This window comes from Fukomys damarensis, unplaced genomic scaffold, assembly GCF_012274545.1.
Source record: "Fukomys damarensis isolate Sample0158 unplaced genomic scaffold, DMR_v1.0_HiC HiC_scaffold_13, whole genome shotgun sequence".
Lineage (NCBI taxonomy): Eukaryota > Metazoa > Chordata > Mammalia > Rodentia > Bathyergidae > Fukomys > Fukomys damarensis.
Genome location: NW_022900925.1, coordinates 18,317,358 through 18,337,097, shown reverse-complemented (window position 1 = coordinate 18,337,097; position 19,740 = coordinate 18,317,358). Strand labels below are relative to the sequence as shown.

At 45.2% G+C, this 19,740-nt stretch overlaps 2 protein-coding genes across 7 annotated transcripts; one reads left to right on the top strand and one right to left on the bottom strand.

The window, feature by feature from the left end:
* Window positions 1–1,595: 1,595 nt before the first annotated feature.
* Tmem97 (transmembrane protein 97) lies at window positions 1,596–10,826 on the top strand. The gene is made up of 3 exons (XM_010642337.2): window positions 1,596–1,819; window positions 9,421–9,565; window positions 10,298–10,826. The coding sequence occupies exons 1-3, from the start codon at window positions 1,694–1,696 to the stop codon at window positions 10,555–10,557; spliced, it is 531 nt and encodes a 176-aa protein (XP_010640639.1). The 5' UTR covers window positions 1,596–1,693; the 3' UTR covers window positions 10,558–10,826.
* A 740-nt stretch (window positions 10,827–11,566) lies between these two features.
* Window positions 11,567–19,690, bottom strand: Ift20 (intraflagellar transport 20). 6 transcript variants are annotated; one of them, XM_033762884.1, is made up of 7 exons: window positions 19,517–19,690; window positions 15,670–15,695; window positions 14,940–15,177; window positions 14,678–14,806; window positions 13,375–13,460; window positions 12,522–12,625; window positions 11,567–12,091 (listed from the first exon to the last, which is right to left on the bottom strand). In XM_033762884.1, exons 4-7 carry the CDS (start codon window positions 14,802–14,804, stop codon window positions 12,010–12,012), a joined length of 399 nt encoding a protein of 132 aa, XP_033618775.1. In that variant the 5' UTR covers window positions 14,805–14,806; window positions 14,940–15,177; window positions 15,670–15,695; window positions 19,517–19,690; the 3' UTR covers window positions 11,567–12,009. The 6 variants fall into 6 exon arrangements, with proteins under 6 accessions (XP_033618775.1, XP_010640632.1, XP_010640630.1 ...); XM_010642330.3 differs by having other exon boundaries at window positions 14,940–15,156; XM_010642328.3 differs by lacking the exon at window positions 15,670–15,695.
* Window positions 19,691–19,740: the final 50 nt, after the last annotated feature.

Sequence of the window (19,740 nt, the reverse complement as noted above, 5' to 3'; positions counted from 1 at the left end):
TAATGACCCAAATCTAGTCCAACAGGTTCAACCCACTGCCTATGTGAGGACCAAGTTTCCAGGTCATGGTGGGCTCCATGCCCCTTACCCAGAGTAGAGTAAAATGCAAAAGTTCTTTTCTGTAAAATTCCATTCTATGCGACAGTCTCTCTGTGTTTCTGTTCCTCTTTTTAGGGAAAGTTATTCTAGGGCATCTCCACCCTGCCTCTGTTCCTCCATTTAAGATGTTAAGATAAGTTTCTTTTTGTATTAATTAATATAGAAATTAGTTATAGCTGATATAGGAATTAATTATAGCCGACATAGATAGTCACATGTTGATAATTAGAAAAAATCAGATGATCTAATGAAAAAAGGAATTGATTCTGCGAATGTAGGCATTAGGTAATTTTCCAATACGTACCCTCCTGGTGCCCCTTGAATATCCAATGATATGTAAAAGTCCTCCCAGTACCCTTTAATTATCCAATGACAAGTGACAGCTAAAAATAGAAACCATATAAGCAAAAAGTTTCCTTAATCCTATATAAACCCGCTTCAAAAATGGATCTGGGCTCTCAGTCTGAAGCCGCTGTGACGGTGACACCTGAGAGTCCAAGCTCGAGCTTGCAATAAACTCCTCTTGCAATTGCATCGGACATGACTCCTTGGTGGTCTTTGGGGACTTGGCGACTTGGGCCACCTATTAGGCATCTCCACCCAGGTGCTGCAGAGACAGCTGTGTCAACGCCAAAACTGAATTCCCCTGGGTTTTTTTGTTTTGTTTTGTTTTGGTTTTTGAGACAGGGTCTCACTATGAGACTGACCTGGAACTCACTATATAGCTCATGCTGGTCTCGAACTCACAGCGATCCTCCTGCCTCAGCCTCCCGAGTGCTGGGGTTACAGGCGTGCGCCACCAAGCCAGGCCGCTGGTTTTGTTTTTTGGTACCAGGGATCGAACTTGGGTCCTTGTGCTTGTGAACCATGAGCTAAATCCCCGGCCCCTTGAACTGGTTCTTAACGAACGGGACCAATCTGTCTCCCAAGCCGACATGGCCCCAGAAAAAAGATCAGTATGTGCTGAATGAGATATGAATGAATCCTTGTTCCTCTCTCATTCTCCTCAGCCAATCACCAAGTCCCGCCAGTTTTGCCCCCGCCATAAGCCCCGTGTGGGTCCCCTTTGCTTCCCTCTTGAGAACTGGCTGCATCTTTCACGAGGCTTCCCGGGGCCCTCAACTCTCCAGCTCCATAAGCCCCATAGTCCAGCACGTAACTGCGCTGGTAAATGCAACAGGATCAAATAGGTGAAAGGTTCGACAGAAGGGAGGGAGGCCGAAGGCAGCCCAGTACACCACCCAACCTGCCCTAGATTTCTGCCACACTTGGGGAACCGGCTCTACGCTCTGCAAGCCCACCGACGGGGCTGGGTCCGCCCCACTCACGCGGCGCTCCGGGAAGCCAATGGAAAGTTTGCAGAGCACGTTTGCCTCTGGGGCAGTACTCAGAGGACCCAATGGGCGCGCTCTGAGATGAGTCCTGCGGTGCCCTCCCGCCTCCTCTGCTTCGCCAGCCAATGGGAGCGGCCTGCGTGATCTAAGGGGGCGGGGCGGCGGGCGGCGGGGCGAAGTACTAGGTGCGCGAGCTCAGGGCCGGTCGGGGTTTTCTGGTGGACTAAGTCTCGGCTCTTTTTCCACCTAGCCGACGCATCATGGGGGCTGTGAGCGCCAGGCGCTGCCTGGAGTACGTACTGGGCTTCTATTTCCTGACCCACATCCCCATCACCCTGCTCTTGGACCTGCAGGGGGTGCTGCCGCGCGAACTCTACCCGGTCCAGGTGAGGGCGGCCGGTCGGTAACGTCGCCGCGGGTCGGCGAGTTTGAAGCCCCTCTGCGCGCGGCCCTGGCGCCCAGCCGCCACCTCGCCCACCACGGTTTCAGTTCTGTCCCCTTCTCCCTCCGCCTTCCTGGGCTCTGCGCAGGCTCCCTGCGCTCCTTGCCCCGACCTACTCCACGTCTCCCCTCCGTTCCAACCCTTTCTCCCAGGCGACAAACGCTCTGCTCTCCCCGCTCCCCCGGTGGTGGGGATTAAACCCAGGGCCTTCGGGCTGACTACCTCCCTAGCCCTTTCTTATTTTTTATTTACTTTTTAAATAGGATCTTGCAAAACTGCGCAGGCTGGGCCCGAACTTGAGATCTTCATGCTCCCGCCCGGCTTTGTTCCCTTTAAAATAATTTCTCCCTTGGTTATATGTTTCAGGCCCCCACAGTTGCTCGTGTGGTGAGTTCTCAGAGGTTGAAAGAAGGGTACTGTGACTGTCATTACGTGTTGGATTCTCTTTGATGTTTTTCAAAGGACTTTAAAATCCCAGTCATTCCAAAGAAAAGAATCTGAGTATAACTGGGCCTGTTTGAAGGTTTAGTGTCTTGGTTGGTGCTGCTTGGGCATTCGTGGATCATCACCCCCTGAAGATCCGGACCCAGCAGTTTCAGAAGCTCAGGAGTAAATTGACGACACCTTTTCAGATTGACCGTTTAATTGGGTTTTGAGTAAGAACGATCACCTGAAGGTGAAATGCCTCATTTCCTGGCTGCTGGAGATCAGTCTTTGCCCCAGACGTGTTTTGTTTTGTTTGAGACAGGGTCTCGCTATGTAGTTCAGGCCGACCGTGAACTCAAGTGTGTAGTCCAGGCCGGTCTCTGCAGTCCCACCGCCTCCTCACTGCTGGGATTACAGGCCTGCGCCGCCATGCTCGGCCGCCCTAAACTTTAATACTTCAGAGAATACATATACATCCAGGCACGTTGGTGCACTCCTGTAATTCTAGCCCTTGGGAGGCTGAGGCGGTAGGACCACCTCAAGTTCAAGGCCAGCCTGAAGTGCATAGTGAGACCCTACCTCAAACCAAAAAAGGCTTTGTTTTCATTTTTCTCCTTTTTTTCCCTCCTTTTCCCCTTCCTTCCCTTCCCCTTCATCCTCCCCTGTTTCCCTTCCCATTTGAACATTTTCTTGCCTACTTCCCAATATCGACACTTTTGGTTTCTCACACAAGATAATGCAATATTTAAACGTGTGTGTCCGATTTATTTCACTTAAAAGTATGGGCTCAAAGTACATCCATTTACCTAAAACTGTCTCATTTATCCTTCTTTATGGCAGAGTTGTACTCCATTGTATATAAAAACCACATTTTCTTTTTTTTTTTGGAACCGGGGATTGAACTCAGGTCCTTGCGCTTGCAAGGCAGGCCACTGAACCGCTGAGCTAAATCCCCAGCCCCATAAACCACATTTTCTTTATCTCTTCATCTGTTGGTGGGCATCTGAGTTGTTTCCAGATTTAGCTATTACAGATTGTGCTGCTATACACATGGGTGTGTATCTGTCACTGTGGTATGATGCTTTTAACTCTTTCGGGAAAATACCAAGGAGGTTCAGAGTAGATCAGTCAATTCGAACCTCTAGTTTGAATTTTTTGAGAACTCTCCCCACTGATTTCCACAGTGGTTCTACCAGTCTGCACTCCCACCAACAGTGGAGAAGGGTTCCTTTTTTCCCTCAGCAGCTCCAGCATTTATTATTGGTTGAGTTCTTGATAGCAGCCATTCTTTCTGGGGTGAGATGGAATCTCAGTGTTGGTTTAATTTGCATTTCTCATATGACCAGCGATGTTGAACATTTTTTCATATATTTATTTGCTGTTTGTACTTCATCTGAGAAGTATCTATTCATTTCAGATGCCAATTTTTGGATTGGATCTTTAAATTTGGGGGCCTCTGATTTTTTTGAGTTCTTTGTATATTCTAGATGGCCGTCCTTTGTCTGAGGAGAGCTGATTAAACTTTTTCCCCCATTGTGTGTGTTCTGTTGGTGGTTTCTTTTGCTGTGCATCCTCGGTTCTGTTGTGCTTCTCTGACCTACTGGTGGATTGTGAGCAAGACTGACTTGTCTGCCTGAAGAGCTGAGTTTTGCCTGTTTTTCCTTGAATGCTTTTTCTCTGCAGAGAAACATTCTAATATGAACTCCCAGTGGTGTATGCAAAATTGCACATGCCCTGTGTTTACTAGAAGAATATGTAGTTTTTTGTTTTGGTTTGGTTTGGGTTTTTTTTTTTTTTTTTTTTTTTTTGGTACTGAGGATCGAACTCAAGTCCTTGCACTTGTGAGGCAGGCAGCAGAACCACTGAGCTGAATTCCCAGCCTTAGAATATATAGTTTTTACCAACTTTGCCAGGTGTGTAATTCTCCCGAAAAGACTCTTAGCCACTGCTTAACAGCGTACTCCCCCGCCTATAAGTCTATTTGTTTGTTTCTATTCTTATTTTTTAACTTTCATCTTTTAATTTTGAGACAAGAGTCTCGCTATGTGGCCCAGGCTGGCCTTGAACATGAAGCAATCCTCCTGCCTCAGCCTGAGTGTTAAGATTACAGGAGTTGCAGCACCATGCCTGGTTTTTGTTTGCTTCTAGAACCTGAATAACTGGAAAGACCTTAGACCTCCCTTTCTGTGGGAAAAGTTTAGGTAGTATCTTGGCAGGAGATCTCTGTATTGCACTGGAGGATTTGGTTTGTCACAATCTGGTTGCATATCTGGGCTCTATAGCTTCAATTTTTTTTTCTTTTTTTTTTTTGAGATGGAGTCTCTATATATAATTCAGGCTGGCCTTGAACTATTATGTAGCCCAGGCTGGCCTCAAACTCACCATGATCCTGCCTCAGCCTCCTGAGGGCTGGGATTACAGGCGTGTGGCACCACACCTAGCAGCCTCAATGTTCTTTTCTTTTCTTTGTTTTAAGAGGCACTGGAAGGGTTTATTAGGCAGAAATTTAATTTAAAATTTAAAAGTATACATTCAGAATACAGTGTAGGGGAAAGAGGGAGGGAGGGAGAGACATAGCCTCAATTTCCAAGTAATAGTTTAACCTCTTAAAAGCTCAGAGCCAAGTTGTAGAGTTGGAGACATACCTCAGCAGGAGGGCATTTGCCTAGCATTTGTAAGGTTAAAAAAATTGTGTAATTTCCTATTTCCTTTTTTTTTTTTAATCTAACAAATTATCACAAATATAGTGTCTTAACACAAATTTATTTTTTCACAAGTCTGGAGATTAGAAGTTCAAAATTAATATGGAATGTTCGTTCCCAGGGCTGGTTCCTTCCCACAGTGCCATGGGAGATCCTGTTCCGCTTTGAGTTCCAGGTAGCTGCCACTGTGGCTTGTGTGGCCACACCGCTTTAATCTGTTCACATCATCACATCGCCACCTTCTCTTCTGTAGTCATATTTCCCTCTTAGTTTTTTTTGTTGTTGTTTTTTTGGTACTGGGAATCGAACTCAGGTCCTTGAGCCTTCGAGGCAGGCAGCAGAACCAGTGAGCCAAATCCCCAGCCCTCCCTCCATCTCAGTTTTATAAAGTCTCTTTAGTATGTGCAGGGCCCCCCATATAATTCAGGGAAAGAAATCTCCCAACTTCAAATCCATGTCACTTACATCTGTAGTCCTCTTTGCCTACTAAGTGATAGTCATAGGTTCCAGGGATACATGGGTGTCTTTAGGGCTGTTATCATGCTTATTACACAGCACACTCTGAAGACGTTACTGCAGGTCTGCACTAGCCATTGGTTGCCCTGAAGGAGAGCCTGCTCTTGCCCCATCTGTGGTTTTCAAACCCTTTGTGGCCTATTGACAGTCTAGTATGTGGTGATGAGCACGTTGCTCTTGTAACCATTCCAGACTTAACAGCTATTGGCTTCTTTATCCCTTCTGACTGCCATTCTCCCTCCTTGCTTACCACTCAGATATGCAGCTAATGCCAGGCCTGGTGGCTCACACCTATAATCCTAGCACTCAGAAGACTGAGGCAAGACTGCAGGGAATTCAAGGCCAGCCTGGGCGACATATCAAGACCCTGTCTCAAAAAAAAAAAAAAAAAAAAAAAACAGCTAAAATGTGCCAGCATCATAAAGACCCCGTTTATTTATTTAGGTACCAGGGATCCAACTTGGGACCTTGCACTTACAAGGCAGGTGGTGGAACCACTGAGCTAAATCCACGGCCCGACCCCATTTAAATGTATATATTTTGTTGGTAAAATTTTCTGTTTTGAGGCAGAGCATATAGCTCAGTGATAGAGTGTGTGCCTGGCATGCAAAAGGCCCTGGGTTTTTTTTAATGTAGTGGAGAAGGCTGCAGACCAATTCAGGTAGGATCTGCCCGAAGCCACGTGTAATATGATGATTGAAGGCATTAGCAAGGGGGGCATCTTGGCCTGCAAGGCCTACGTTCCTGTTCAGTCTCACTGCTTTGGGTGGAATAAGGTTTGTTGCTTCTCTGTGGGGAAAATAAAAACTTTTAATCTCAGCTTCTCTTCAGAAAATATCAAAATTTAACATCTGCTTTTCCTCCAAAATAGAAGGAACTCTTCCTAGAATTAAAAAGCATTGTGGGAAGTCAGATAATGGCTTGGCTAAAATTAAAAAATTAAACTTTTTTCTTGGTTTGAATCATATCACTTGGAAAACTACTAATTTAGAGCCGGGTGTGGTGGCGCACACCTGTAATCCCAGCACTGGGGAGGCTGAGGCAGGAGAATCACTGTGAGTTCGACAACAGCCTGGGCTACACAGTGAGTTCCAAGTCAGTCTCAACTACATAGTGAGACCCTGTCTCAAAACAAACAAGTATATATAAATTTAATTGAGTATGGTAGAGCCTAGGAGGGAGAAGGGGAACCTTGTAAAGTATAATTTCCAGCTGGATAAATTCTGTTCAGAAAAGGAAAAAATAGGTGAGCATCTGGCTCTAAAATCAGGCTGCCCTCATTTTAAGTTACAGAAATACAAGAACCATGGAAGATCCTACTTAGAAAGCCTTAATGTGCTTTGTTTATTTTGTTTTTTGCTTCGTGTGTGCAGGGCATCAAATCTAGGGCCTCATACATGCTAATCAAGCAGTATGTGCCTAGGCTGGCCAGATAAATCTTTTTTTTTTTTTCTGGTGTCAGGAATTGAACTCAGGACCTTGCACTTGCCAGGCAGATATGGCATCACTGAGCTACATCCCTGTTCCCCCAGATAAATCTTTATGGGTAACAGTGGTGAGTTATCAAGTGAGAGTCAGGTATAAATGGAAACATGCTGAGATTTTGATAGGCTTAAATTTGAGCTACATGTGAATTCATTTAAGGGATCTTATATACTAGTCATTGATCAAAAGATGACTTGTATCAACTCACTGTATCTCACAAACAGGTGTAGGTGCTATCACTGGCTCCACTTTATGGACAGGGAAACTAGCATGGTGAGATTAAAGGTTTTTCCTGGAGCCCGCACTGGGCTAAGCATTCTGCCTCTGGCTCTTGTACTCCTCACCATTCTGCTGGAGGCCTGGGCCTTTTCTTTCACCCATCTTTTGTCAGGACCTCATTCCACCATCATCAGGTGACTCGGGGGAGCTTGGAGATGAAGTTAAATTTTGCTGAACTCACCCTGCAGCTCTTAGACATTAAAAGTTAACCTTAATTTAGGAGGTAAGTAGATCTGAATAAAAAGTGAAGTTTACATGGACCAGAATGCCTTTTAAGTTAGGCAGTAAAATTTTTTGCAGGGGAGAAGGGGTTGAGACCGTTTCACTATGTAGTTCAGGCTGGTCTCAAATTCAGGGTGATCCTCCTGCCTCAGTCCCAGGTGCTGGGACTACAGGTGTACACCACCATGCCTGGTTTACAGTAAATCTTTTAAAGCAGGTAGTTTCATCTAGTAGTTTCTAAAATCTTTTTCTAAAGAGAAGAAAAAAATCATTTAGTCTAAATTGCTCCTTTATGTAGGGTAAAGTAATAAAGCCCCAGAGAGGGGCAGCAACTCACCCTTTATGTGTATTTCTTCCTACCATGTTAGTGTCCTGAAAAATGCTTAGGAGGAAACAGAGTATTGTCGTGAACTCAAACTTCACATCAAGTACACATTAGAGATCCCTGGTCAATAAACTGGTTACCTAGCCAGAACCCTCTGAAATTAATATTATGCTAACAGAATGTTTGCTTCTGGGTATTTGCTTAAAGCTCCCTTATGGCAACAAGGCCTTTATTTCACAGCAGTGAGCCTTTCTCTTTTGATTAAAAATTAACAGGAAAAATATTCCTGGACTTTCCATTATAAGATAAACTCTTGAAGTTGCTTTATTCATCACATCAAGACACTTATTTCGCTTTGCAGCTGCATGTGCTGGGACAATGCACACTCCAAGGCTTTGGGCTTGTAGAAAGCACAAAGTGAGCAGCCTCAAGCTCTTACCTCCTCCTTCCTGTGCATCTAGCCACATCAGCTCTGATCCTTTTTTTGGCAGGGTAGTTACAAGGATGTGGGCCCAAGCTAGAGCTGAAACTGCTAACTCAAGCTAACCTTGCTATAGCCTAGAATCTACAGTTTGGAGCAGTTTGTTCTTCCACAAATACCCTAGAGGTCTCCTTAAAAAAAGAAAATTAGAGCTGGGATTTAGCTCAGTGCATGCACAAGGTCCTGAGTTCGATCCCCAGTACCCCCAAAAAAAGCCAGAATTAGAGGACTTAAAAATGAGTATTGCCAGGCACAGTGGTGCACAGTTCTCACTGTGGGAAGATCACTGTGAGTTTGAAGCCATCCCAGGCTGCATAGCTAGACTGTCTTGAAAAACCAAAAGCAAAATTTTAAAAATAACTTTTTTGTAAATTAGACTCAAAGTATCCAAAATTTACATCTCCACAAGTTACACAGGCAGGGATGGCTAATTATGATCAATATTTGTGGTATGCATGTATGAAAATATACTGTATTCCATTAATGTGTACAAGTAATATAAATAAAAATACAAAATAAGCTGTATGTCCACAGAGGTTAGATTTACCTGCCCCTTTAGCCACCACTCCCCCTACCAAACATAGGGAATTCAATTTTTTTTTCTTTTCTGGTACTGGAGATCAAACTGAGAACCTTACACTTGCAAGGCAGGCGTGACACCACTGGGCTAAACCCCTGGCCCTCGATTTATTTCTCTGAGGGAATATGACCATTGGGGTTGGATGTACAATTGTGAAAGGAAAATGTTGGGATGTTTTTCACATTTGTCATTTCCTTGCAAAATGATACTGGCAGAAATAGCACATTTTCATTCAGCAAACATCTGAATGCCTAGTAGGTGCTAGGTAGTTACTGTTGCTGGACAGTGGGCAACACACCTGAATTTGTGTCACTGTGGAGTTGTGAACAAATGCTGGGTAGAACAAAGAAGAAACTGAAAGAGTCGAAGAAAACTTCATACCGAAGGTAACATTTGATTTAGAGCAAGTGAGTTTGCACTCAGTGACCAGCTAGGTGTGCTACGAGCTGCCGGGGTGGGGACCGAGCTGAGACTGTCCATGTATCTTCAGAAGCCACTGTGATATATCATGCTCATTCTCTTCTCTCAGGTTAGAAATTTTCTGAAGTGGTATTGTGCAGAGTTCAAAGACTATCTGATGGAGAACAGCCCAGCGTGGTTTACATCATTTCTGTTTTGCGAGCTTCTGTTTCAGCTGCCTTTCTTTCCCGTTGCAGCATATGCCTTTTTCAAAGGTTGGTAAATAGTGGTAAGACCCCATTTTCACTCAGTATCGGGTCCTGGAACTCTCTGGGGAAAGTTTGCTTGAGCATGCCACAGGACCCCATAGAGGGACCTCAGTGTGGCTCAGACTAATGCCTGGTCACCTGGGCTGCCTGGAGTCAAATGTACGTGAAACCTGTGGCCATTTAAGAGAAGAGCTCCTTCCCCTAACCCCTCCCTCTCAACACACAGTTTCTTTTCTTGTTGGCTTTATTTTCCTGCTTTGGATAAGTACTATGTTGACTTACAAGCAGTAGCATCAAGCTAATCCCTAAAAGGTTTAATTTCGCATTGAAAAATTCTTCATGTTCGCATGTATTTAGGCCATATCTCCATCCTTAGTAAGTAAGCTCCTACAGTTGAAAATGCTGATTCCATACAAGTCACTGGACCCACTGTCAGGCCCACGTCTGATTACTTCCCAGACAGATGCTGCCAGAGATTCCCCTTCCCTTGCATGTTAGGCCACACACTGGTGGCAGTTTTACTGCAGAAGGTTTTTCTCAGTTATACTGCAACCCCACCTTGGTTCTTTGGCAGTGAGGTCAGAAGTTTATATACCGGGCAATAGAACATTCAGTTTTCTGTTTGTTCTGAGTTTCTGCTTGTGGTGGTGGTGGTGGGGGATAATTCAACTAAAAGGGGCAGGGTAGGGATGTCCTACATGGTCCCATGAACAAACCCATCTTCTCCTTTTGCTGCAGGAAGCTGCAGGTGGATCCGTACCCCCGCCATCATCTACTCAGTTCACACCATGACAACTTTAATTCCAGTACTCGCCTCCTTTCTACTTGAGGATTTCTCCAAAGCCAGTCATTTCAAAGGACGAGGACCTCAGACTTTCAGTGAACGACTCACCCTCATAAGCATCTACATCCCCTACTTACTCATCCCTCTTACACTTCTGCTCTTCATGTTGCGGAACCCTTACTACAATCATGAGGATAAAAGAAAGAAAAAATGAGGAAATAACCACTGGCCAAGGAAAGAGGTGCCCAGTAAGGCATCTTTTGGACCCAATACAGAAAAACTGTTAGGAATCCATGGCTTCAATGGCATTTGAAAACACTAGCAGCAGTACTCAAGACCAAGGGTCATGTCCAGTTAGCAGGGATGGGGGGCTATGGGCCAGCTTACAGGAATATGGTGCTTGATCCATTGCAGGATTAACAGATGCAGGACCAGACCACAAACTGGGTACCCTTCCATAAAACACAGCGTGCCTGACATTTTCTGAGTCATCATAGTAAATACACCCATTTCTAAGACCTTGACTATGAGTCTCATAGATACCACCAATCAACCAAGTTAAAGTGGAATGATCCGGGCCATTTTAAAAGTAACTGTCATTTTTGTTGCCCCTACTTCCTACCCTATGGGGAAAAAGGGAACTATGCAGGAGAGGTTTAAACCTTAAGGGTTAGCCCTAGCATGACTTTCAGTCAGAAATAGGTTAAACTGGAAGGCATTTTAGTTTGTATCTTTTTTTTTTTGTACCAGGGATCAAACTCGGGACTTTGCACTTGCAAGGCAGAACCACTGAGCGAAATCCCCGGCCCTTCAGTTTGTATCTTAAACCAGTCATCCCAAGACATTTTTACATCACTTGTAATATTACTTCAAAATCTTAGTCTGGCCTATTTTTAGAGACTACCTGAGATAACTCCTTTAGTTGAAGTTTGGCATCTCAAGCTTGACCTGGAAGTATGCTCTCTAATGGGTAACTTAATTCATCTTGATACAGTCTAATCATTCCTGCCTTGTCAGGAATGGGGTTGCTGGCCATAACCAGCCTAGTGTGTACATACAAGGGTCTTTGGGTACTAGTGCTTGGTGTTCCTAGCTTTTCCTAAATCAATGTTTGAGGTCATTCCTAAAAGATGGAAGACGAGGTTCCTGTCAATTCTGTTTTTGCCCTTTTTGCTCAGAAGCCATAATGGTATGATTGTTGGTACTAGTTTGATTTGTCTGTATCTGGTACAAATAAAGGTAGCTGTAGCCACTGCCTGGTTTGTTTTGTGGACTAGAGGCTGGAACATCCAGGGTCCTATCGAAAGGGGTTAAGCCTACTGCAAGGCACTGAGGGAAGAAAGGTAGATCAAACTATTTGAAAACAATAATTTATTGCTTTTCCTTCCAAAGTATTGTGAATTTACAAAAAAGAGCAAAGTTTACAGACTGCTTAGTTCATAATAATGCAAGAGGTGAGGACCTGCCCTGTGTGGCCACTGGCAGTGGCTGTGCACCGATGTTTAACACCAGCTCCCCCAGACTTGCATTACTGCCTCTGGGGGCTCACCCCTTATACACTGTTTCATGACATACTCAGGTCATCAGTCAAGTCACTGGAATGGTAGAGGTTTTTTGGTTTGGGGGCTTTTTTTGCCTTCCTGCTATAAAAATGAGATTTTTCAGTTCATTTCTGAAAAATAAATTGGTCAATAAATTCATTTTGTTCTGCTTCTACTTTACACAAAGCTTCATATTCAACTCGATACCTGAAAAACAAAATTGTTGAAGCCCTGAAAAGGATGAAATAAACCACAGACTTAATTCTTCTAGAGAAGAATATAGAGCTTTAAATGATTCCAATAAATGGTGTGTGAGTTCAGAATGAAGTTAGTGAAGATCAGAAAGAGAAATAAGAGGTAAAGTTGTACCCAGGGCCACTCATGAGCCATCTCCCAGCCCCGAAAGGGTCACCTCCTGTCAAGGGCCAGCCAGCTGTGGGCCCCTGCAATCTGGACTTTCATGCTTAAGGTACTATTAGAAGGTGTTTGATATTAACCATTTTCCTTCCCATCAGATGTAATTTTATTTTTAAAATCTGCAAATCAAGATGAGATGCTATTCCTAGGAAAACGAAGGATAAAGATGACGTGATCATTCAGGGAAAAGCAGAATATAAGTGGAGTAAACCTGACTTACCTTTCTAGCTGCATTTTCTTTTCTGCTATTAGTGCGTGAAGTTGCTGCTGTTGGGCTTCTCTCTGCTTTGCTATAGATTTGAGCAAGTTCCGAGCACCAATGGCCTAAGAAACAGTGTTGCAGAGAAGATCATGCTTCATTAACACGGTCACAGTGGGGCCATAATTCATAGGTCTCCCTGCCAGGCATCTTGAACCTCTGGTGGTATGTGCACAACTTCCCATCAGGAAGCTTTATATTTTATTAATAAAAAGACTGATAAAAGTGATCAGGTCTATTTGTGCCACCAGTGTTACAAGCCGCCGCTAGACAGGACGATCATGCATGTATCATGAGTGGTTCGAGCCACTGGGAACATGTTAACCCACCTATAGCGGGAAGTCCTCAAAGTGGGGAAGGGCCCTTTAAGAGTTACGTCAGTACCCAGAGGGGAAAAGAAAGTGCTGCCCCATGGCTGTGGGGCTTAATCAGAAGGAAGATTAACCTACTGCTCCCAAAGTGAGAACTAGCCTGCAACTCCACCAGGTCCAGGAGTATTTCCCAGGTTTGTAAGGATTTAGTGGCCTACTGGGTGGTACTATTCAGCCTTGCACACTTCATCAAGACATCTATACCATGCCAGCCTTTTCTCTAATTGTAAAAGAAGGAGAAACCCACCTATCAATGCTGATGTGAAGATCAAAGGAAGTAATGACAAAGTAGACTGGCATATAAGGTTAGTAGGTAAACTGGACCGGAAATGGTCAAAATCTTATATTAATTAAACAAGAAAACCCACAAGCAAATCAAGAGAGCAGAGGATGAGAGGCTAGAGAATGAGGGTCCCAGGCCAAGATAGACATGTTGATTTTACCTTCATCTTCTCATTTTCTGCTTCTTTTGCAAGTTGGTCAACAAGCTCAATTAGACCACCAACTATTTTCTGAAACTGGCCAATTTCTTTTGGGGAAAAAACAAAAAATAAAATATTTTCTCACCTTCAGCACTCCCTTGAAGCAGTAAACAGAGCTAACTGCCCTTTCTCTTTCTTTAGGTACTAAGGATCAAACTCGGTACCTTGCATTTTCAAGGCAGGCCACGGCACTGCTGAGCTAAATTCTTGGCCCTCTTCCCCTTCTAATTTATATCAAAACAGTTTGACACCTTCTAGCTTAAGTCTCCCACCCTCAGTGTGCACCTAGAGCCGGTGGCCAGGTGCCCAGAGCTAGACCCAGGGTATTTGGATTGTGAATCACCACTGAGCCAGCCATCTGCTGTTACCTGAGGCTCCAGGCAGACCCATCCTCCTTACAGACTGACCCTAATCCAGCCTCCCTGCCCAGGAGTGACAGGAAGTACAAAGCAGAATTCCCAAAAGACTCTCAGAACATGTGGCCTCAACTAGCCACAGACACAATGCTAGATTTCAATTAGAGGTGTGGGTGGGAACTTTCCACCTGTCACTGCAGTAAAGAGCACTTAGCATTTAAGTGCCAAATGTTTCATTCATATTTTTAACGGCCTTGTAGGATGGAAACTAAGACTTAGCATGTACACAGCAGCCACAGAAGATTGGCAGTGGAACCCAAGCAACCTCTCACCAAGCTCTCCACAGTGTAGGGAGCCCCAGAAGGCTCAGAAATCACTTATTCCAGCTAGATCCAGCTCTGGCCACTGACGCTGGCCTTCTTTGTACCTGCACCATGGAACAGGCAACTTCTGGAGTTTTCTAGCCCATGACTTCATTAAGTTTGTTAAGCTGCTCCTAGAGACTAGTCATCACCTCTAACTCCAAATAATCGAGATTCTGCCATGAGAGCACCGTTTCCATTAAGAAAAAAGGTCAGAATACCTAACTGCAGTTCCTACTCCCAACCTATGGTTCTATCCCATGAAGTTTAAGGTTTCTGAGGCAAAAAAAAAGCCACAGATAGCATATCTTAAAACCCCCTCCTGTTCCAATTCTGGTAGCATGGGACTATAGGACAGCATCAGAAGAGGGCAGGTAGGGAAGATGGGTGGTGCATGGGAATTCGGAGGTCAGACTCAACCTCCAGGGAGTCAACAACTCCATTCTGGCAGGGCCAAGAGTTGCAGGCAGGGGCTGGGTGGAATGGGGTGGGGCAGCTGTAAGTGATCAAAGCTTAGTGATATCATGTCTCCCCCAAAATACTCACTGTCCACGAAGTCCTTGCACTCTTCCTTGAGCTCTGTGGTCTGCTGGGTAACCTCTGGGTCCAACACCCGCAACTTATTCAGCTCATCAAAGTGCAACCCGGCTTCACCCAGGATGTCTTTGGCCATAGCTGCAAAGGAACCAGCCCAATCCCCAGTCACTTCCCATCAGCCAAGGAAATGCCTCCTTTCAGCCCAGCCCATTCCTGCCCCCAAACAGCAATTCCCAAACCCCAGAAAGCCCTGTCTCCACCTCAGCCTCACCTGTTTCCCTTCCAGGTTCCCTAGAGAAGCTCTTCTGTGAGGGGGTGACAGTGGCAGTCAGGAGAAGGTGTGGAATAGGAGCAAGGGTCAGGAAAGAGTAAAGTCCAGTTGCTTGGCACAGGCATCCTTCATTCAACACACATTTCTTGAGTGCCTACCACATGCCAGTACTGCTAGGTGCTGGGGGTACAGAGATGAATGCCACATGGTGCCCACCCTGTAGGAGCACATAATTCAGCTGGAGAAAGACAGACAAGTAAACTGAAAAGGTACACTGTGTTAAATGCTTTTTCAGAAATATCACTAAGGAGAGTAGGAAGACGACAAAGCAGTTGAGTGGCATCTGGCCTAAGTTGTGAGCCATAAGCATATTTATAATTCCCAGTTACGTACCCAAAAGGACACAAAAAGGCTTGCACTAGAATAACACAAAAAGCAAATACAACTTGGACAAATTAAAAAAGGGTCAAAAATAGGCCAGATGTGGTAACACATATCTGTAATCCGAGCACTTGAGAGGCTGAGGCAGGAGGATCACCATGAGCTCAAGGCCAGCTTGGGCTACAGAGTGAGTTCAAGGCCAATGTGAACTACATAGGCCTTGTTTCAAAACCGAAAAACCAAAATCAAAACAAGCCAAAACAAAAATTAGGGTTAAAAGACAAGCCACAAAAAAGTAACAAGAAAGAATATTACCTAAAATGTATGCCAAAAGATACTGTACAGTTACCTGCATTAGGGATGGAAGTTGGGTCCCTATCAAAAAACAAGAAGGAAAGAAGTGTCAGCAAGAACATACCAAGTAAAGAGGCCAGGGAAAGGCGTTCCAAGCAGAGAAAACAGCATGGCCACCGGCCCAGTGTCACTGAAAGGCCCACCTGCCTCAAACATGGAAGGAAAAAGAATGGTGCTAGAATAGCAGGCTGGGGCCAGATCAAGGACTCTGTGTTTTGAGCTGAGGAGTATAGATTTTTATCTGTAGACAATGAGAACCAACAAAAATATCTTCTCCCTCTCCAGGCCTTTGGACCTTTCACTTCTGGTCCAAAGGATGCCTCAATTCTGGAGGAAATACTGAAAACCCACCCTAATTCTGGCTCAAACACACATGCACCCCGTGCACACACACACAGGGCGGCAACGCTTGTTAGGTGTAGCCATTGGCTTCCAGGCTGATTCCAAAACCCAGTAGTCCAGAGCCAGGGCCCTGGTCCACCCCTTCCTTTTGCTCCCAGCATTGCCTATTCCCCTTCCAACTTTAGAAAAATTCTCTGAATGGGGTGACTGGGAATAACTTCCAGAGCAGGTGTGACACAGGAGGAGCAGTATTTGGGAAAGAATTAAGTCCCTTGGGCTGAGGATGTGGTTCAGAGGTACAGTGTGTGCTTAGCAATAAGCAAGGGCCCAGGTTCAGTCTTTAGGAAGGAGGGAAAGGGAAGAAAGGAAAAAAGTTAAGTCCCACTGTTGCCAGAACTTTAGATTTCTCTTTCTTTTCCCTGCATGTCTTCCTGCTAGTGTTCCCATCGGCATACCCAAAACTAAATTAAAACAGCTCCTGGGGGTTTCGGGAACTCTTCTCTGGTGTCTGTTTGCCACGGCCTGCTACTCCTCAGCCTCCTTTGCATCTCCAGAACCTCCAAACATGAGGCCACAAGCCTCCATCCTGCCCCTCTTCCCGTCTTTCAGTGCCCTCGCCTTAGAGATCACTTAAAACACAGTTTATGCAGATGACTCTTACAGGTACATCTCCAGCCAAGGCCACACCTCTGAACTCCGATACTGCATCACACTACATTCCCCACAGCATCTCTGGAAGTCTAGTAGGCTCCTCAGCCTTACAAGTCCAAACTGGAGCCCCTGATTCCTCTAAACCTGCCCCACTCAGGTTAATGGCCACTCAATCTTTCCACTATCCTAGAGTCATCAGCGCCTCGTCTTTCAATCCTTTGGCAAATTCTTGATATTCAAAACACAGCCAGAGCCACTATTTCTTTTTTGTTGTTGTTGTTGATTGTTTTTTGAGACAGGGTCTCACTATGTAGTTGAGATTGACCTGGAACTATGTAGCCCAGGCTTGTCTCAAACTCACAGCGATCCTCCTGCCTCAGCCTCCCAAGTGCTGGGATTACAGGCATGCGCCACCACCCCTGGCTAGAGTCACCATTTCTTATTCTTGCCTATTGGTCCCTTATTCACTTCTCATTTGGTCTACTCTCCATTCTCACCATTTCTGTAGGAGTCTGTTTATCACGTCTCATCTTTTTTTAAAAATTTAAAACATTACAGTAAAAGACACATCACCATGAAGCCCCTCCAAATCCTCCCCCTTGCCTTGCACACACTCATCCCCTCATTCTTGCCACTTTCTGTAGCAGCTATGGAGTCCTCTTTCCTGATGGTCTTTATATCGCCTCTCATCTTTACCTGCTTAGTGAATTCTCCACTTTTCCATTGCAACCATCTTGCTAAATTCTCTACTATGCATTGTACCATCTCAGCCTACTCTTCACTTCTCACTGTTACCATAGAAGGGAGAAAATACTGTTTCAATTTCCAGTGCCTTCCCTGAAAGGAAACATTTATTCAAATGAGTCCCTGCTATGCTCTGGTAATGGAGTAAAGAAAATGCCTCCGAAAAGATAGTAATCAAATAATCACAAACTGTGAAATAGTATGAGGAAGAGCATCTGACGCTATGTGAATACAGCGGCATAACAACAAAGTTCATGGGACAGAGGAATATGAACAAAGGCCTACAAAAATGATGCTTAGCCAGACATGGTGCTGTACGCCTGTTATCCCAGCACTTGGAGAGTCTGGATCACCATAAGTTCAGGGTCAACCAGGGCTACACTGAGAGTTCAAGACTGTACTAAAACATACAGTGAGACCCTGTCTTAAAAAACCAAAAAGGGCTGGGGATTTAGCTTAGTGGTTCTGCTGCCTGCCTCGCAAGCTCAAGGTCTTGAGTTCAATCCCCAGTACCAAAAAAAAAAAAAACAAACAAACACCCAAAACAGCCATGTGTGGTGGTGCACACCTGTAATCCCAGCTCTCAGGAGGCTGAGACAGAATGATTGCTGAAGTTAAAGGCCAGCCTAGCCTACATAGTGAGTTCAAGGTCAGCCTGAACTACACAGTGAGACTCTGTCTCAAAAACAACGAACACACAAAAAAACAAAGCCAGGTGCGGTGGCAGGAGGATCTACAAGTTCAAAGCCAGCCTGGGTTACATAATGAGTTTAGGGCCAGCCTAAACTACATAGAGAGATCTTACCTAAACAAACAAATCAAGCTTAAATTTGGAGGCCCAAAGTTTTAATGATAGTAGAGGGAGACATTCCAAGCAGAAGGAAAATCATGGGAAGATCCTGAGGTTAGAAGAAATCTGACTCAAGAACTGAAAGGCTAGTGTGATCAAAACAGTGATCAAGGAGAGAGAAACAGGATGAGTCTGGAGAGGGGAGCTACAGTTGGATCATGGAGGGCTCCACATCAATGAACTATATCCTCAGCACTTTTTAAAATTTTGAGTCAGGGTCTTCATAAGTCATCTAGGTTGGGCTTGAACTTGGAGCCCTCCTTCCTCAGCCTCCCAGAGTGCTGAAATTACAGGTGTGTACATCACACCCAGCTTAAGCTTGGATTTTAGAACAGGAATGGCTAACTGGTGGGTTCTCAGCAGAGTAACATTATCAAATTTAGAAAGACCACTCTGCCTCAGCCTGGAGCACTCGGTGTATTGGAGGGAACAAAAAAGCATTTACCTGATTCCTCACTGTAACTCTAGCACCCTGCATGCTGCCCGCACATAACTGGCACTGAGAAAATGTTTGCGGAACGAATGACTGGACAGGAAGCTATTGCAGTAACCAAGGCTCGTAGGTGAAGATAACTGTTCCAAGTTGAGATGTTTTCTAAATTGGGTTGAAAAAACTTAGCGAAGGAGTGACTGAACTGGGGGTTTGGAGTAAACAGAAGAGTCATACATTTCGATCCCCAGTACCAAAAAAAAAAAGTCACACGTGATTGCCATAAGTCTAACTTGGACCAAGTGTATGACCAGAGGGCACAGTTTAATGAGACGGGTAAGATGGAAGAGGGATACAAAGAGGCTTCACAGGAGACTATCAGATTCTTTCCCAGTTCCCACCACACACGTGATTGAGCATAGGGAAATACAGGCCACAGGAGTCTGGGACTGAACTTCCAAGGGATGAGGGCCGTGACACGCTCTCAACACCTTGCTCTCCCAGATCCACGTTAGGCACTACGAACTAGATCTATCCATAGGGAGAGAACAGGGACTGGGCAAAAGTTAGAAAAGGCCCAAGCCAAACTGCTGGCTGTCTTTTCTGTGCTAACCCTCCTTGTGTTACCCGAGCACAGTTTCTTCAAGACCACTGCGAACTCCAAGCACCAAGCACCGGGCCTAACTAAGCTGGGACCCTAAGAATTCCGTGGGAGAAATGTTCACAATTCCTTGGACCTGGGTTTGCCTTTCTAGGGCTGCAATCTGTCAGATTCCTCTCGCCTGCGGTCGCCCCGCAATCCCTGAAGCCGAAGTCACGGCCTACCTGCCAATCCCGCAAAGGCGGCGCTCTTCAGCCCAGGCTGCTACTGTAGACAATCCCCCTCCTCTGTACAACGTGGCGAAAAGAGTCCGCCCGCCTCGGCCGCTGCCACGGCAACAGGACTAGTTTACCCACAACGTCAACTCCGGACGCCGGAAGCACTTAACCCCGCCCATCCCACAAAGCCTGTTGGGAAAGAGACCGGGGTCTGCCTACAAGACCCAGAG